General features: G+C 50.2%; 1 protein-coding gene across 1 annotated transcript in view; it reads left to right on the forward strand.

Annotated features, from left to right (window-relative positions):
• The first annotated feature begins 2,212 nt into the window (after window positions 1-2,212).
• MMP24 (matrix metallopeptidase 24) overlaps window positions 2,213-17,186 on the forward strand; it is a 47,135-nt gene continuing 32,161 nt past the window's right edge. The window contains exons 1-4 of the mRNA XM_080354360.1: window positions 2,213-2,505; window positions 4,499-4,647; window positions 11,252-11,368; window positions 13,371-13,675. Coding sequence (XP_080210486.1) covers window positions 2,407-2,505; window positions 4,499-4,647; window positions 11,252-11,368; window positions 13,371-13,675 — 670 coding nt within the window. The 5' untranslated portion in view covers window positions 2,213-2,406. The remainder of the gene's footprint in view (window positions 2,506-4,498; window positions 4,648-11,251; window positions 11,369-13,370; window positions 13,676-17,186) is intronic.

The following is a 17,186-nucleotide window of genomic DNA, read 5'->3' on the forward strand; positions in this document are numbered from 1 at the left end:
CCTGCCTCTGCAAAGCCTCCCGGTGCTCTGGAACACCACACGTTTCCCAGACAGCACTCTGGAGTCCTCTGCTGGTTTCCTGCCCTCTCCCCCTCCCCCTGTGGACACTCACTGTCTGTTTTCTCTCCCTTCTGGCACCCGTTGCCTCCACAAATGCACGTTCACTGGGGTACCCCCCTTCTTGCCCCAGTGTCCCCATCCACACACACTGGACTCTCTCTTGCCCTTTCTCCTCCATATTCTGCTTCGAGTGCGTTTTGCCCCAACGTTCTCAGGTGCAAGTGACAGTCTGTGAGCAGAAATCTCCTTGCCCTGATGTGCAGGGGTCCTTCTGCTCCTCGTTTGGTGGCCCGAGTCTGTGACCCTTTCTCCTCCCCAACGTGCAGGTGGAACGTGAACGGAGGAGGCTGAAGAGATGTTGCCGTGGTCGGTCACTGCCAGATGCGTGCGGATTGTCTCTCTCTGACCAGCAGGAGGTGCCGGCTTCTAGACAGGTGAGAACAGAATCGCACTGGGTGGCAGGAGGGTCTGGCCATAGGGAGGAATGATGGCAAATCCCAGTGGCCTTTTGCCTCTTTCAGGTGGCCCTCCCGGAGACACAGCTGGTGCAAGCACCAAAATAGAAGCAGGACTCCAGGGGCAGTCACACCCTTGGAGATGACGGAAGTGAATTTTAACCACTAGCTACTCGGGGGACTTGGGGGAGTGGGTGGGGAGGCACTGGGGGGGTGGGTGGGGAGATGGGGAGCAGGCGGATCGGAAAGGTTGTACCCTCCAAGTACCTCAGCCCATGGGGAAAGGAGGAGGGATCATTGCGGCCGGGAGCGAGGGCTGGGGAACTGGGGTCAACGGGGGCTGCGTCCCCCACGTTTTGGAAGAGACCCCACAGGGATATGCCCGGTGGACTCTTCCCTTTAGTTGAATAAAGTTTTTCTTTTGGTTCGACTCCTCTGTGTCTTTTTCCGAACACGGAGCTCTAGCGAAGTGAATTCCTGTAGAGCGGCCTCTGGGTACCCAGCACGGCGCTCCGTGTGCCCTGGGTGCCGAGCTCTGCGTTTCCCTGCCCCGGGAGCTCCTTTTCTCCTCTTTTCTTTCTCAGGGCAAGGGTGATGGTTTTAAACCGAAGAGGGGAGATCTAGACTAGATACAAGGAAGGCAAGTTTTTAGAATGATGGTGGTAAAATAGTGGCAAAGCGTTTCCCAGAGAGGTGGTAGATGCCCCATCCCTGGAAACATTCAAGGTGAGATTTCATGGTGCTCATCTATATAGAACGGAGTAGAATAGAATCATCAAGGCTGGAAAAAAGATGTTTAAGATCATCAAGTCCAAGTGCTAACCCAACACTGCCAAGTCCACCACTAGACCATGTCCCTAAGCGCCACATCTCCGTGTTCATTGAAGCCCTCCAGGGATGGTGACTCCAGCACTGCCCTGGGCAGCTTGTTCCAATGCCCCACAGCCCTTTGGGGAAGAAATTGTTGAAACCAAATGACAGAATCCAATACAAGCCAGAGGGGAGGGAATCTCAAACCCACCAGCCCTCCAGGGACATTGAGCAAGAGCCGGTTCCACGGAGCATCGGGGCCATTACCAGCACATGGCCACAGCAGCGGGGCAGCCCCAGCCCTACTCACAGGGAGCCTGCACCCCAATCGCTTGTCAGGGGCTCCCTGGAGGAAAAACAACCGTTCACCAAGGGCCGCTGAGGGCTCTCAGTGCCGGGAAGTCTCCTCAGGCAGCATCCCTGCCCGAGGCGGGAATCCGACCTTCCCCACGGGGGTAGCGGGGTCCTGCTTTATACCCCAGTCATTATGGACACGGTCTAGAGGCTTCTCTGGGGTGGGGCGCCTCGTTGGCTGAGGACCCTGAGTGACCGGGGTCCGCCCTCCGCTCCCCCAGCGCAGGGCTGTGAGGGACACGGGGCACAAAAGGTGCCCATGAGCCACCAGCTGCCCAGAGCAGTGCAGCCGGGCTCCTGCGCACCCGTGTGATCCCCAGGCAGCTCCAGCCCACGCCGGGCAGCCCTGGCGGGAGCGCTGGGAGCGCGGAACGAGCCCGCGGTGAGAGGGGCGCCCGGCAGGGAAAGGCCCCGGCCCTCCTGCTCTGTCCATCGCCGGCCCCTCCGCCTGTCCCCTGCCCGCAGTCAGGGGCGGGGAGGCGGAACAAGCCCAGAGGGGCGCGGCCCGGGGCTGCTGGGCCCGGCTGGCAGCCCGTCCCGCGGGGGAGGTCCGCCCGGGCGCAGCTCCCGGCGCTCGGCAGAGCCGCGGGCCCGCGGCGCCCGGCGGAGGAAGAGGCGGCGCGGCGGCTCCTTCCCCTTCCGGCCCCCGCACGCAGCCGCAGCCCGCGCCGCTGGGCCGGAGCGCGGCCCGGAGCCCCCAGCGCGGCCCGCAGCCCCCAGCGCGGCCATGGCGCCGAGGCGGCGCGGGGCCCTGGCCGCGGCGGGCTCGCTGCTGCCGCTGCTCTGCGCGCTGCTCCGCGCCGCCGCCGACACCAGCCCCGGCCGGGTAGGTCTGCGAGCGGGGCCGGGGCCGGCCCGGGCGGCTCTGTGGGGCGGGGAGGCCGCTGCTGCCGGGGCTGGGACCGGGATAGCGGGGCCCGGGAAGCCCGGGGCCGGGCTGTGCGTTGCGCTGGCCCGGGGCCGGGCTGGGAAGCGGGGCGGGCAGCGGCTCCCCGGCTCCTCCGCGCCCGTGCGCCGCTGCCCGCCAGGAGCCCTCGGGCACCCCCGTGGGGCCTCGGCCCGCTGCCGGAGCGGCCGGGCTCGTGTTCCGTGCCGGGCCGGGCTGGGGCTGCGCGGCTGCTGCCGCTGGCGGCTCCCCGGCCTGCGCCGGGGCCGGCGGGACCCCCGTGTGCTGGGAGCACCGGCCCCGGGAGGAGCCGCTCGCGGTGCCCGTGCGGGCGTCCCCTGGTGTCCCTGCCCCGGCGCCCCCGTCCCGTGCCCGCTGCCGTGCCCGAGTCTGGCCAGGAGGAGCGGGGGCAGTTGGTGGCAGTCCCACTCAGAGCTGCTTTGGTTACTGAGCTCTGCCCTTGCTGCTCAGAGACAGCATCTTTGGTCAGGCGGGAGGTTCAGGTGTCCCAGCGCGCTGTGCCCGTCAGAGGCCAACGCGAGGCGCCAAGGCAGCGGTGACAAACGTCCAGTCTCCAGGCAGGTTTGCGGCTTGGCTTTGCCTTGAGCCATCGCTGGCATCCGTGTTGAGTGGCGCCGTGTGTGAACTTTAACGTGCCTGGCCCACATACTGCCTTATGCCTTTGTCCTCTTGCTGTGGAAGCAAGACCTTCCTCTCTTCCCAATGGATTCTGGTATCTTCTTGTTGCCATGAAGAAATGGGGATTGTTCTCCCTCTTGTGCTCCCCTGACCTGAGCCCCTTTCCCGCTGCCCTGTTGGGCTAAGGGACAGTGTTCATCTCCTCTCCCTCTGAGCAACGAGGTGATTCAGCAGCGCTTGTGTGCTCAGGACTCTGTCCCGTGGGTCAGATGGGATTGTCCTCGTGGCTGGAAAAAGCTTATGGGATATCTGTTGATCTCATAGTAATCCTTGGTCTAAGTGTTGAATCGAAGGGCTGGGGTACTGGCCAGAAGAAACACTGAGGTGTGTGTGTGTGAAAGGATTGGGTGGAAAGTTTCTGAAAGCAAGCCTTCCTTCAAGTTTTAGTGCCGTTTGCACTTGATGGTGAATTAATATTCCTTTTTCTTCTGGTGTCAAAGTGAGAGAGGGAAAGAAAAAAACCCCTGAATTGATGGGTGTTTTTGAAAATGCTGTCCTTAGCATTTTGACAAGTTTGACGTGTTTTTTTCTAAGGCTGCATTTTGGGGGGGAGGTGGGGAAAAGGGACAAAGCTCTTTGAGGAGAGTTGGCTCTTTTCCTGTTCTGACAATTTGCTAGATATCTGCTATTAGTAGACAAAAAAAAATCCGCCTAACCAGAGTCCCTGCAAACTTTCTGAGTGTGTTTTTTGGTGGTGCTTTTTTTTAATATGTTTTTTTAAAGAAATACTCCTGTGCTCAGTGCAAGCATAAAGCTGAACCTGTGTTTGCAGGGACCGCCCGGGTGAAGCCATTTGCTTGGGGTGATGGTTCAGAGCAGCAGCAGGCAGTGGGTGGGCAGTGGGTTCTGGGGAATGTGACCTGAGGGGTTTGGTGACAGCAAGGTGACGGTGCGCAGGTGACAGGGTGCGCAGGGTGTCTCTGGAACAAGGACAGAGCTCCCTGGGCATCTCTGGTGCTCCAGAGACCTAAGCCTGCCCCAGTTACTCAGTAGGGATGATGACTATTTTGAACTGGCAGGTCTGCTTTGTCCTGTCAGGACAAGGTGATATTAAGCTGGGTCTTCAACCCTCCCTAGGAATCAGATGATATTACCAAACCTAATTAAAAAAAAAAAGAGAGGTAGATGAATTTTTTGGGGGCTAGTTAGTCACTTTTTCTTTTGAGGAAATGTTCTGATCTGTTAAGTTGGAAACTTACTGTGGCATCTCACCATCTGTTTCTCTGTTTTACAGGTTTGGTTAAAAACTTACGGCTACTTACTTCCATCTGACAGCCAGACGTCTGCCTTGCAGTCGGGAAAAGCCGTGCAGTCCGCGGTTGCCACTATGCAGCAGTTTTATGGGATCCCAGTAACAGGAGTTTTGGACCAGACAACTATTGAGTAAGAGTAACGTAGGCTAATTTTGTCTTTCCCTTTCTTAACACATTGTCACATTACCTGAGTTATTATTCCAGCTATAAGAAGTCCTCAAAAGGGATATATTCGACTGACTCAGCCAGAGAAGTCTTGGTTACAGAAAGGTGCCCCTAACAAAAACATTGGGACAACTCCACCTTTTCTTTTTGCCAATAGCACTGTTTGCAAGCGTGAGGAGAAGCTCCTGCTAAATGTTGGGTTTTGTACATAGATCCCTGCTGATCATGCACAGCAAAGTGTGAATCCTGTGAGTTTCTGAAAGCAGAGAACATCGAGCGTTTCCTTTATTTCCATCTCTGTCTGGATTTAGGTGAAAATCTGGCTTCAGAAATGGCTTCTAGTGTATTTAGTAATTAACTGGAATCGTGGGTCTCCATAGATGCTATTTGTGGAGATCTACAGTTCCAATTTGAAGTGAGTTGTAGTCTGATGGCGATAGCCAAGACTAGTTAGCTGTCAGTAGTTGCCATTTGTTGGACATCAGGTGTTCTCTGCTGTACGTTGACCATGTGTTATTTGTTGTTTGCGATCAGCGTCGCGATAGCATGGAAGCATCCGTCTAAATCGCCTGGGCTGGAGCGGCTTCATTCTTTGAAGGCTGTTGCCTTTAGCCTGCTCTTCAGCCTGTGCTGCGGTGGTTTGGGTGGGAACCCTGTTGTGTTGGGGGTGGGAGCAGTTTGTTGCTGCTGGTTCCCATCATCCGCTTGACTGGATGTTGTGTATTGACTGAATCTGCTGCTGGTCTGGACTAGGGCAGCATCCGTTGACTAAAGCAGAACGCAGATAAGGTCTTACTAGTTCTGGGGGAAAGAAGCATCTCGTGGTGAGCAACAAAAGAAAGCACAAATAACAGGACTTGTTCAGGCGCTGCCTGAGAGTTTTCCCTTGACCTTTTCTTATTGCATCAACAGATCATTTTAGAGTGTGCTCTGCTGAGTTCGTCTCTCCTGTTGTAGCACTCTGCTGGCAAAAGGGACACAGTAGCACTAAAGAAGGGGGCACCAAGTAACGGGCAGAACAAAAGGGTTTGGTTGTGTGTCTTCCAGACTACAAGAAGAGGGTGAAACAGAAGAAATGAGTGAATTAGGCAGGAGAGGATCATCCTGGACTGGGAGCGCCTCTCCCACACTCATTTAGCTCACAGGACAAGCCCCTCGCTCTCCATTGAGGGACAGAGAAAATCCTGTTTGTTTACTTTCCAAATGAGTTGAAAATGAAATGTTTGTTAAAGGTGGGATTTTCCATCTGGGATCTGTGTGCCCTTAGTAGCACAGTTTGTAAGTGAATGCTGAAGCAGAACCAGAGAGCAAGGTTGTGTATGTGCAGTTGTGTGCGGACGCTTGCAGGTGGGATGCGTGTGAGTTGGAAGGGGCTGGGGGAAAGAAGGGGCCATGGCATTGGGGGGCTAGTTTGAAAGTTAGGGCCTGCTGCCCTGTGGGCGATGGAGCAAACTGCATTTGGGAGTCCCTGCTTTAGTAAGTAAAAGGATTTTTCTGGTGGAAATGAAGGTGTTGCCCACATTTTACTGAGTTTATATAAGAGCAGGGCTTGATTGGTGCGGGAACACCCAAAGGCAGGTGGATGGTACCTCTTCGGAAACTCCACTCTCCAAAGGCTTGGAACCTCAGCTGCAGCCCAGTGTGGGTGTGCTGTGCTCTACCTCCCTCTGTCCTGAATCAGGACATCGCTATGTTGTATGGCAGGAGTACCTACCCAGAAATTCCGTGAAAGGAAAAACAGGTCCTAAATGCTGTTAGCAGCGAGCCTGTGTTTTGAGTTGAGGGGCACGTGTGGCTGGGCCATGCTGGGCCATCACCCCAGCCCTGGTTGTGGAAGCTGAGCAAAAGGAGCAGAGCTGGCACGGCAGGCTGGCTCTGAGAGCTCGGGAGTGGATTACTCAGGCGTTTGCTAAGCTGTTAATTCAGTCTGTGTTACGAGTTTTGAGATTGCAGTTATGAATTTTTCCATTGCTTCTGTCGGTGTCATAACCTCTGTCCCTGTAAAGCGACTTTAGAATCAGTCAGAGTGCGAAGTTACTGTTTTCTATAGTTTCTTTGTTAGGCAACAAATTCTGCACATTCTGTTTACACCTATTATAGAAGCCTGAAGTTTTTAATCTCCTTCCCCATGTGTCCCCAATCCCCGAGCGTGTTCTCCAAGAGTGGTACCCGAGAGCGTGAAAGCCACCATGCAGGGGCTGCCAGTGCGAGTGGGGAATGGGACGGAACAACACCGTTGGTATTGCTTACTGGGACCTGTGGGGTGGGAATGTGTTCAGCAGAGAGGCTGCCCCGAGGTACAGGCTTGTAAGGAGAGCAGGGGAGAATATGTAGAGCAGCCTCCTCGTGTCCTGCAGCTCCCAGTGCCTCAGCAAACTTGGTGCCTGCCTGCAGCTGGCGGGTGGAGTTGCGATTTTGCTTGGCAGCTGGGCAAGGCGATGGTCCTGGGAGCGTGCTGGAGAGAGGGGACACTGATGTCTAGCAAAAGTGATGGCTGCTGTGTTTGTTGTAATCAATCACGTGGCCCTGGACAGAGCTGAGAAATAGTCTTACTGGTGTTGGGAGTGTCTTGTGTGTCTTGTGCTTTGTTTTTAGTCTGTAGTGCAGGTTACTGACCTTGGGATGCATGACAGCGTTTGAAGATACCACTCCCACCGGCGCAGTAGTAGGTGACTGAATGACACCTTCCCTGATTTAACAGAGTCTTGTGGAGGGATTGGAAGGGACCTCAAAAGCTCCTCAGTGTCCTCTTCTCCAGCCCCAGAGCCCCAGCTTCCTCAGCCTTTCCTCACACGGGAGATGCTCCACTCCCTCCAGCATCTTGGTGGCTGCGCTGGACTCTCTCCAGCAGTTCCCTGTCCTGCTGGAACTGAGGGGCCACAACTGGACACAAGATTCCAGGTGTGGTCTCCCCAGGGCAGAGCAGAGGGGCAGGAGAACCTCTCTGACCTACTGACCACCCCCTTCTAACCCACCCCAGGTACCATTGGCTTCCTGGCCACAAGGGCCCAGTGCTGGCTCATGGTCCTCCTGCTAATGCCAAGTATAAACTTGTGTTATTGGTGTGCTAATTAAAAAAAAGGCTGCGAGGTGGGGGAAGGAAACCATAAGTATCTGAATTACTTGTCGAGTAATTGTCTTTTGTGGTTGTTTCTGATGTGATGTGTTTTTATAAATCCCCTGGAGCACAGAAGGGGTTATCCAAACTGCTCAGTAGAGAATGGCTGTCCGAAAGCTCAGCTGAAGAAGATCAACAGCAGCAAGCTACAGCTGTGTGATTATTTTGCCATAGATCTCCCCTGCTGAGAAAATAAGAGATGGCTGGTCTTGTACCTGGCCCATGAGGTTAAACTGGGTTCCTTATGTCTGGGAAGTACGTTGAATCAAGGAACTGATACAGGAAAACATTCCCAGCTTGACTTAAGCTCAGGAGCACAACTCGGGTACTGGCTCTACCCAGGTAGTTGGGCTTTATTGCTGGGTCTGTTTCGGAATGTGTGTAGCTGAGCTCTGGAGCAAACTGTGGTAGAATATGGGGATTCAGACAAACCCAGGTGTTATGGGTTGAAAGAGGAATTAGGCAGCTGTGCATAGCATGAATCTGTCGGCAGCTCTGCAAACACCGATACTTTGGCAGCTTTGGCTGAAGAAGCCCCTAAAGCCCAAGGTACTGGTATTGCAGCTTCACCATGGGACGGGGCCGGCATGGGCAGGGAACTTGGCTGTCTTTGAGGGAATGAACTCTTGGCTGGGTCTCTGTGCAGTTCGGGTTGTCTCCGATTGCCCCCGTGGGGCTGATCTCCCGCAGCCCGCTCGGCGTGGGGCAGCCGGTGTCCGTCCCTCCAGCGGGCCTGGGGTGTGAGGGGCTTGAGGGTGTGTTACTGGTGTCTCAGCAGAGCTGGCACTGCCCGGGAAAGTCCTGCTGTCCTGTCCCACACAACCACGATGGTTTGGTAGCACTCTCCTCTTACTTTTTGCCTTCTAGATGATAACCAGTAAAGGTAGAACAGAAGGTGATTTTCTGACTGTAATCAGGGCCTGATGGTGTTCAGAGTACTGGAGCTCTCATGTAGCTCAGGAGATGAAAACCTCATTCACACTGTGGTTTGTATAATGTTATGCTATAAAAACTCGGTGCCATATCATGTGACTGGGATTTTTTTAAAAAATACTCAGGAAATATCTAGGCTACATTAAGCCGAACATCTCTCTCGCAGAAGTGGCGAAAGAACACAAATAAAGGACACTTGGAAAAACACAGTGTATTGGGGTTGAGTTAATATGGCTTTTCTGAAAGCAAACCTCAGATGTGCTGCTTCTCTTTGAAGGTGGCAGCAGTTGTGTGGGCAAGACATTTCCTTACACTTCTGAAAGACGTACCATACCGATAACTGTAAGGTGATGTAAGAGAGGAAGATGTGTGCTGGCTTTATGTACCCAGCTTGGGTTCTTGTCGTGTTCGGTACTATATGTGTAGCAAGTCTCATTTGCTCCGTTCGTGGTGGGGAGCAGATGACAGGTGAGTGCACTTTGTGAGCCCGTGTAGGTTTTGGGTGTAGGAAGTGGCCTAAGGAAAGGCTGGCTGCTCCGCTTCCCGAACAGTGTGTGCTGTGAAAGAAGGTCCTTGTGAGGCTGGATGAGGCAAAGTGTCTGTCTGGTTTTTATTTAAAAGATGTTCTGAAAAGAAGTCTTGAAAACCATCTCCTGCGGGTGGGAAGAGGCTCCCATCCTGAAGGTGTGGGGCTAATATTTCTGGTAGATGAGATGTATATTGCTTAGGCTCAAGCATGTGGGCACATATGGACTGCTCATCGTTGGCTGGCTGCAGCTGATGGGGGAATGTCTGCATTGGGAGGCCAAAAGTTGTCCCCAGGTGGCTGGGGATGTGGGGAAGCCCTGCTGAGGAGAGAATTGGGTAGTCAAGTGGTGGGCTATGGAGATGATTAGAGGCCTAGAGCACCTTTCTTATGAGGAGAGAGCTGTGTCTGTTCAGCCTGGAGACGAGAAGCTGAGAGGGGATCTCATCAATGTTTATAAATATCTCTAGGGTGGGTGTCAAGAGCATGGACCAGACTCCTTTCAGTGGTGCCCAGTGACAGATGAGGGGTGACAGAGCACTGGAACAGGCTGCCCAGAGAGGTTGTGGAGTCTCCTCCTATGGCTGGACTAGATGATCTCCAGAGGTCCCTTCCAACCCCAACCATTCTGTGACTTTGTGAAATCTGCCAGGATTGGCTACGATGCTCTTCTTGCGCGTGCCCAGGCAGTGGCATGTTCCGTCTCTCATGTCCTGCAGTGTGTTCTCAAGGCCTTGTGTCACAGTGGACACTTGCCCTTGCTCTCAGACCAAACGTGTAAAACCCCTGACAAATGCCAGGGCCACGTCCCCAGCAGCAGCCCAAGCTGGGCCGAGGGCCACTGTGCTCGGGAGGCTGTGGCCAGAGACCACTTGCGTTATTCCTGGGCACTGGTCTCCTGTCCTGGGCTGCACTGCAAAATCCTAAAGAATGTGGCTGGGGCAGAAATCTGCTGTGCTGGGACCTTTGGAGAGCAGTACCTGTAGTTCCTGTGTTCCTGTCCTTGTCTCCTCTCTCCCCCGCTGCCACACGGGCAGGTTCCTTCCTCCATAGCTGCTTCTGACTTCTCTGGAGTGTGCCAGCACCAGCGAGTGGGATAGTATTCTGGGGTATAGTCGATTTCTCCTTGTCAGATAATAATTTATATCAGAAAGGGACTTCTTGAGATCATCTACTGCAACCTACTCCTCCAACAGGGACAGCTGGAGCAGGTTGCCCAGGACCACGTCCAGTTGGGTTTGGGATACCTCCACGGATGGAGACTCTGCCTGTGCCAGTGCTTGACCACCTTCAGCCTGGTGCAAGAAATAGGCAAAGATCTGTTGAGACTGGAGAAGAAGGAGTTTGGGGAGGAGACCTGTCTCCTCTGATGGTCGGAGCTGGGTCCTGTGCAAGGGATAGCAGCCTTTGATCTTCCAGGTCACTTGGCCATAGAGACAAGAGTTTCCTACGTGACGAGGGACATCAAAAGAGTCAAGGCTTATGGGGAGGACCTAACAGAACTTGGTGACTGTGACCCACAGATTGGAGTGGTCTGTTCTGGTTATTACAGGTGTAAGCCTTTGTTGCTATCTGGGAGGGTTGTGATTGCTCATTTTTGGTCTTATCTAGCGAGTTACAAATTGGAGGTTGTTTTACTGGCACAGGAGCACTTTAATAACGGAGAGTGGATAGAGCAGGTGATAGCAGAGTTTGATCCCACTGCACACACATGTGCAGTTTTGATGTGGGCCTCTCTTGTGGCATTATTGTCACTAAGCTCTTGACAAGCGTGAGGGCTACATGATCTGGTGTCTGTGTTTCCAAAAAGAAAAATGAATTATTTGGGATGTGCTGAGGTGTGGATTGTCAGCAGAGGTGTGTGTGCAGCTCTGTGCATAGAGGGTGAACCCAGGAGAGGTTCCCTCAGAGGCCATCCGTCCACGCCTGAGTTCTTTTGAATCTCTTTTCCAAACTCTTTGTTAGCTTGCTCTTTCTTTCCTTCCCTTCCAGGTGGATGAAGAAACCTCGATGTGGAGTTCCAGATCATCCCCACCTACGCCATAGCCGGAGGAAAAAGCGGTATGCACTAACTGGACAGAAGTGGAGACAGAAGCATATAACCTACAGGTATAGAGCCCTCCCTGCGCCTTTTTATTTGTGGGGAAAAAAGTTGTGTATTTGTCTGGTAAGCAAACGTTGTAAGAACTTTTGAAAACTGGATTTTTGCTCCGATGGTTGCATGAGCCTTTAGATTCTCAGAACATGCTGGGGGGAAACACTTTCAGAGCACTGGAGTAACTGAAGAGTCTATTCTCAATGAGAAAATGAATGATGAGTAAAGATGCCTAAATCCCAGCCATCAGCTGTGTCATTTCAGCAGGAAAATCCTAGTGAGCCCCTTTCTGTTCTTTTACAAAAATAAGACTCAGCCCTTAGATCATGTTTCTTCTTTGACAAACCATTAAAGCAGAAGGAACATCCTTGTTTAAAGGCCTGATGATTTCTCCTGCTACTGATTTGTAACATTTTACTGAATATTTATTTTTGCAGAGGTTTTGCTTTTGCTCATGTAGTAGAGCGCTTGCTTTTGTCCAGAGTTAGGCCTGGGGAGCCCACGTGCTGAAGTGAGCTACAGGTGTCAAGTGAGTTGTTTCCAGAGACGTGTCTTGTTTGATTCATTTAGGCCCTTACCTCTTGAAAGGCAATTGCCAAGTAATGCCAGTGGAAGTTTCTGACAATAGGAATGTCACTTCAAAACAAAATTAACCCCCGCTAGTTGAAAGTATAACCTTTTTTTTGAGAGAGAGGGAAAGGAGGTTGCAGAGGAGTAAAAATTGTCAATGTAGACATTAAGGAGAAGATAGGGGTGAGCAAGGCTAAGGCAGAAAGAAAGCGTGTGGTGAAGAGATAGAAATATGAGTGACCAGCATGGGGAAGGTGTCAGAATGTGTAGGAAGAGATATGATGGTGTGAAGGGAAAGAGAATCGGGGGCTCTGTTCCTTCTGCCGAGAGCTCTGAGAAAGGAAGAGGAGGATTCTTCAGTGAGGGACGGCAGAGGGTGGTAGCAGGGCCTAGTTTGAAGCTCCTGCCAATAATCATTCCTTCCACTCAAATTTTAAAGAGACACCTTCTGTATGTGAAGATCTGAGAGTCAGATCCTGCTCCGAACCTTTTCTGGACCCTAGATACCAAAACTGGTATATAATTGTATAAATAAAACATATCTAAGCATATGCATAACAGGAAGCAGGTTGGCAGGTGGCTTTTCTTTTGCCATTGTCAAACTAGTAGTTGTTTAACTTTCCAGTTTCGGTGTTTGTAGTTTGCCATTCGAGTGATATACACCTTGTTTTACCACTGAATGTATTACAGTGTCTTTCATCTGTCAATCATTATATTAAATTGAGCCAGTTTCATTAAAAACTGAAAGTTGCTTCTACGACATAGGTATTTCATAGTTCCCAAGCCAAGTTTAATAGGTCTCGAGTCTGTTATATGCGCACACAAAAACCAGTCCATGAACAGCTCCTTTGAAGCTAAAGCTTACAATTATGGGAAATTTATATGCAGTTAAACTTTCCCCCCACCCCCTTAATCTGTGGATCATCAGCTGTCATGGACTGGGTTGCACCAAACTGACAGGTCCATCGCTCCTGTGGACTCTTAAGTGTTTTGAGTAGTCCTGAGAATTAAGCTGCTCGCATAAGTAAGGCCGTATAGTTTATTGAAAGATTTGTTTCTGAAAAAAAGAATTCCAGCAGTCAGTTTTTTTCATGTGCTGCGTTCCATTTTAGCACGATGATTTCAGACAAAATCCAAAGTGATTTACGTTTTTAAACTACCTTATTTAGCTGTCTGCACCAGGACTGAAAGGCTGTCAGGTTTTTAGGCAGTGATGCAAGATTAACCAAAGCATTGGGAAGATTCTTGCTAGTAAATGCAAAACGTAGTTTTGTTTGTAACTTTATTTGTAACGGCAAAACTTTGCGGGCACAAAGTAGTAGCTGCAAAAAATAAAGACTCTTTGGAAATGGAAACCGTGTAGATGTGGCTGTGTACTGGAATTATAAGAAGAAATCTTGAATGTGTTCTGCAAATTTAAAGGACGCTTCTTTCTCATCCGCACAGTGTACACAACTACACCCCCAAGGTTGGAGAGGTCGATACGAGGAGAGCCATCCGACAGGCGTTTGACGTTTGGCAGAGGGTGACACCGCTGACCTTTGAAGAGGTCCCCTACCACGAAATCAAAAATGACAGAAAGGAGGCAGATATTATGATATTTTTTGCTTCTGGTTTCCATGGAGACAGTTCTCCGTTTGATGGAGAAGGTGGATTCCTAGCTCACGCTTACTTTCCTGGACCAGGAATAGGAGGAGATACTCACTTTGATTCCGATGAGCCATGGACCCTGGGAAATTCTAATCACGATGGTAAGAGCGCAGGTCATTTTTCAGAACAAGGATAAGTTGAATGTAGACACATTGACAGGCTTTCACCTAGAAAATATTTGGTTAGTGGAGCTTTCACCTCGCATACAGTGGTTCAGATGTTTTCTCAAACATGGTTTGTATCTTCAATGGGTCAGTAATTTTATCAGTAGGTTTGTGACTCCGCATGCCTCTGTGCACGGGGGTGAATGTTGAGGTGTGAACACAAGTGTGTGTCTGCTGGCTTTTTACTTCTCTCAAGATTTGCACCATAGTTGCTACAGAAACCACAGCTCTTGGGGGGAAAGGTGAGCAAGAGAGAGTTGAGAAGTGAGACCTGGATCTCCTGGAACACTTACCAAGGGCCAATGGAGTTAGTTGTAACTGTGAACAGAAAGTTGAGAGAGTGAAGATGTTTGAATGTCAAGTTGTTTTGATCAATATTTGTTTTCCCACAGTCTGAGTGTTGTCCTAATTCCTCCCATCAGACACTGGGACTGGCTGATTTGTTAGGGAAGACTAATGTTTTTGTGATATTAAGCAGTTTCTGTGTCTTTCTAGCTTTATCTTGCTCTCTAATGGCAATGAGCACTTTCTCATCTATTTTCAAATCTTTGATTGAGAATAGTGATGACTTGCAGAAGTTTAAATTGGAAAACTAGAATTTTACAGTGGTCTCGTGAGATATCACTCAAATTTCCTCTAATCTTAGTGGTTTAGGGAGCCTAAAGTGTCTTTAAACTTTTAGGGATTCAAAATCATGTTTTGAAACATTTAATAAGGGTTAGAAGCTTATTTGGAATGTAGATATGGCTTGATTTTTTAAAGTATATAGAAACATAGGAGCATTGTTGTGGCCGTGATGTCTAAGGACGTATGCAGAGGTGATGTCTTTCATTAGACCGCACAGTCTGAAAAGTAGAAAAGCTTTCAGGCATGCAAGCCACCTTCAGGCCTGACCTAAAAGTGCCAGCTTGCTTTCCAAATGGAATGGAAATGAGAAAATCCCTGGGAGTTTTGAGTCTGTATCCATCAGATCCTATTTGAAAGGAAATGGAGCTGGCAAGTTCAGCATGGGAATGCTGATTTGTAGGGAAACAGGAATGATGTGATACTTGTCTTCTCAGGAGAAGAGAAGTGATGTTTCCTGGCATGTTCAAATGCTCAGATGAGATGTAGGCAGAGAAAGAGAGAGGTGACAGCCCGTGGGGTGCGGGGTTATGGTGTGGCAGAGCAGCACAGCTGCTGTCTGGAAATGTTACGGCTGTTTATTTCTTGGCAGTTCGTGGGTTTCCCTGAGGATCGGGATTGGCAATCAGACTGAGCGCCGACCTTGTCAGAGCTGCCTCTGCAGTGTTTGCCCTTCACTAGCGACCTGTGCGGGTTCAGTCTGCTCTCAGGAGTTATTTCCTCCCATCTCTGGGGTGTGAGGGTCGTTCATGCACAGGATGTGACTTCCCAGGTGTGAGACCTGCGAGTGCCGGGTCTGGGATAGAAGGTCCTTACGGGAAGGTGGAAGGGGAGGGTTTGACAACACGTATTTGGTTTTTCCTCTTCTCTTTTTTCCCTCACGAAAAGCTTCCTCTGATGACAAGCTTAAGCAAGATTGGGAGGCAGCTTAAAGACTGGCAGGGGGTAAAGTTCTCCACTGGGGAGGATGTTCTAACATATATTATCACTTTTTTTTTTAAATAGTTTTTAGGATGGTGTTTGAGAGCAGTGTATACAATGAATAGAGCATCTCTTACTTTATAAAAGCAATTTCCTTGTGGTTCTTTCAAAAACATAATGTGTTTCTCTGGTGTGCTGAGTGTCATGAGTAGTGTCCTCCAAGTGCATGTAATTGGTATTTGAGGGGCCGATGTGTATGAAAATTGATAGAAGAGTTGAGATTTTCATTCCAGAGGATGAATGTCGTTTGTGTATTTGTTTTCAAAGAACCAGGTGGCACACTCGCTTGAAAACTCGCCACCGAGGATGTTGGGAATGGCAGGGTCATATTTGTCCCCTCCACCTGAGGGAAGCACTGATGATCAAAAGGGAATTTCAGGTGTTGAGGATGACTGGGTAACCTGTAGTCAGAGCATTATCCATGTGAGTGTTAAATGTGAGGAATTTGGTTTTGCCCATGTTCTTAGCTTTGGTTTGCAAATATGAAGATATCCTGTCTCCTCACTGCGTGATCCAGGCCTTTTTAGGATGGATTTTTGTCGAGGGTTTAGATTGCGGGGTGACAATCAAACCCTGGCAGATGTATTGTTAACCTCCTCTCCCCCCCACTTCCCCCTGTTTGCCCCTCCCTCTCCCCCCTTCCCACTCAGCACAGGCGATCGGGAGGGAAAGAAGGACAGAGAGAAGAGAGTTGGAAAAATGAACAGTGTTTTATTAATGCTACTAATAAGAATAGAGAAAATAATACAAAATATGCCAAACCAATCTTGAAAGTCCCAGCAGCTGCAGAGCCGGCACCCGAAGTCCTGGACTGGACTCTGCAGCCAACCGGAGCTGGATTCAGTCTGTCACTGGCCTCAGTTCGCAGGGACGACTAGCCAGGTCCTCTCCTAATGTCGGCCATAAGCAGAAGGGAAAAAGCAAAGGCAAAAGGGACGAGATCCTCATGATCTCCCACTTTTATATGAAGTATTCACGTGAATGGAATGTTATACACAGTTGGTCAGTTTCTTGGTCACTTGTTTCTCGCCCCTCTCAGGAGATGTCTATCCATGCTTATCAGTAAGTTTGCATTCCATTGCTATGTTTACCAAAACATGTGTCTGGTTCTCCAGGAAAATGCACTTAATATGAAGGCTTTAGCTGACAGGCAAATTGACTAAAAGAGAAACTTGTTTTTAACAAAACCAGGACAATTTTCCTTCTCTGTCACTAGATCTAGATTCTCACCTCTAACAGGTCTTAAAGAGTTTCTTCTTGGTCAGAAGTTTCCTGCACCGCTGGTTTTCATTGGCAAGAAGATGTTAGCAAGGGCAATACTGTCTTTTTAACAGGAGGTATTTCTTCAAATATGATCTTGCTTGTCCTTATGACGTGTTTTGGGGCAATGGGATTGTTCAGTCTGGAACTGAAGAAGTGTCTGAATGAAAGAATAAAAATACCCTACCAGTAGATCAATAACAAAACTTGCATTTATTCAGATGCAAAAAGAAACTGTTCTGGCCATTCAGCATCCATTCGATGACTGTGTAAGTCTTAAAATAGCCACGAAGTAATAATAGTATCCTTATATCAACCCACAACATTTCACCATGTAAAACGTTCCACTCCTGACAAGAACGTGTGTTGATTGAGGGAAAATTTGAACAGTACCTCAAAGCTCTCTTAGCCTTGCAGTGACTGTAAAGATAAATCTCTGGTCAACAGAGCAGGATGCTGTAACCGGCACCGTAGGTCCTCAGAGTCCATATAATTTTGTTACAAACCGGTGTGATCTGCAGCTTTGCTTTTGTTGGTCTGCATGTGTCTCGCTGTGGTGTGGCCCCTGGAGAGTTTCGGTAAG

This window comes from Nesoenas mayeri (assembly GCF_963082525.1).
Source record: "Nesoenas mayeri genome assembly, chromosome: 16".
Taxonomy (NCBI): Eukaryota; Metazoa; Chordata; class Aves; order Columbiformes; family Columbidae; genus Nesoenas; species Nesoenas mayeri.